General features: G+C 38.8%; 1 protein-coding gene across 1 annotated transcript; it reads left to right on the top strand.

The window, feature by feature from the left end:
* The first annotated feature begins 67 nt into the window (after positions 1–67).
* Positions 68–682, top strand: LOC105316347 (serine/threonine-protein kinase CTR1-like). Its single transcript, XM_011411182.1, has one exon. It carries the CDS (start codon positions 68–70, stop codon positions 680–682), a length of 615 nt encoding a protein of 204 aa, XP_011409484.1.
* Positions 683–1,130: the final 448 nt, after the last annotated feature.

Below are 1,130 nucleotides of genomic sequence, written 5' to 3'. Positions count from 1 at the left end.
AGTAGCTGTCAAGTCACTTCATAATATCATCATCTCAGATTATAATCTAGGTATGTTTTCCAGAGAAATGAGTATAGCATCACGAGTACGTCATCCTAACCTGGTCCAGTTTATTGGTGCAACTAAAGTGGGTAATCCTCTCATCTTGACCGAGCTAATGAGCACTAGTCTTAATCATGAGATTCGCAGAAACCGATTAAGCAATGAAGAGATTCTGAGTATTGCTCAAGATGTAGCTTTAGGCCTCAACTACCTTCACCTGTTTAAGCCTGAGCCTATTATTCACAGAGATGTGAGCAGTCCTAACGTATTATTAAAGCGTTGCAGTGGAGCTGCTGGTTATGAAGCTAAAGTAGCAGATTATGGTACAGCTAAAGTAGTACAAGCTAACAGTACTAGTACTGGTACTGTTATGCCAGGCAATGTTGCATATGCTGCACGAGAAGCTCGTGATCCTGAGCAACACAGCCCAGCAATGGATGTCTACAGTTACTCTGTTCTCCTTATGGAAATGAACTTACGCTCTCAACCGGAAATGACAATAGCAGAGAGAGCACGACAATCTGGTAGTGTCTCCTGGTCTGATATGAAGTCTCTCATACAAAGAGGACTTAAAGCTGATCCTAGAGCTCGTCCTACTATGGCTCAAGTAGTAGAGTCATTGAAAAGGATGAAGATTTGATATTCTAATTTCTGCCTTTAGTTAGTTAGTTTTAAACTTTAATCTTTCTGTATTGAATTATAGTTTTTGCTACTATACCTATTAATAATAATTATTCTATTTCTGTATCTTCTTTTCTTACTTTGTGTGTGTAGACTGTGCCTCATTGAACAGATCATTACTCTTGTCACTACTAGTACTAGTTTTTATTGTGTGGATTTTGTAGTAAATTCTTTCACATGTTAATGTAATTAATTTTGGTAAACTTCATTTAATAACTAGTAATGATGTTTAAGCCCATAGGGGTTAGACCAAGTTAATCTGAGGGCTTACCCGGCAAGACAAGCTGCGCATGCGCAATGTCATAGCAACTACATTTAAATGCTAGCGCGCAAGATGCATTTCAGTTAGTCTCTCGCCTTGCCAGAGTTAGCTAAGCTAGTTGCGAGTCGAACTTGTTCTGTCTACT

This window comes from Amphimedon queenslandica, unplaced genomic scaffold (assembly GCF_000090795.2).
Source record: "Amphimedon queenslandica unplaced genomic scaffold, v1.1 AMPQUscaffold_1216_Cont26770, whole genome shotgun sequence".
Taxonomy (NCBI): Eukaryota; Metazoa; Porifera; class Demospongiae; order Haplosclerida; family Niphatidae; genus Amphimedon; species Amphimedon queenslandica.
Note: the sequence above shows the minus strand (reverse complement) of the source record. Positions and strands in the feature narration are given on the sequence as shown.

Bases quoted from the DNA above. Each gene is read 5' to 3' on its own strand.
- LOC105316347 (XM_011411182.1), top strand. From the start codon at position 68: ATGAGTATAGCATCACGAGTACGTCATCCTAACCTGGTCCAGTTTATT.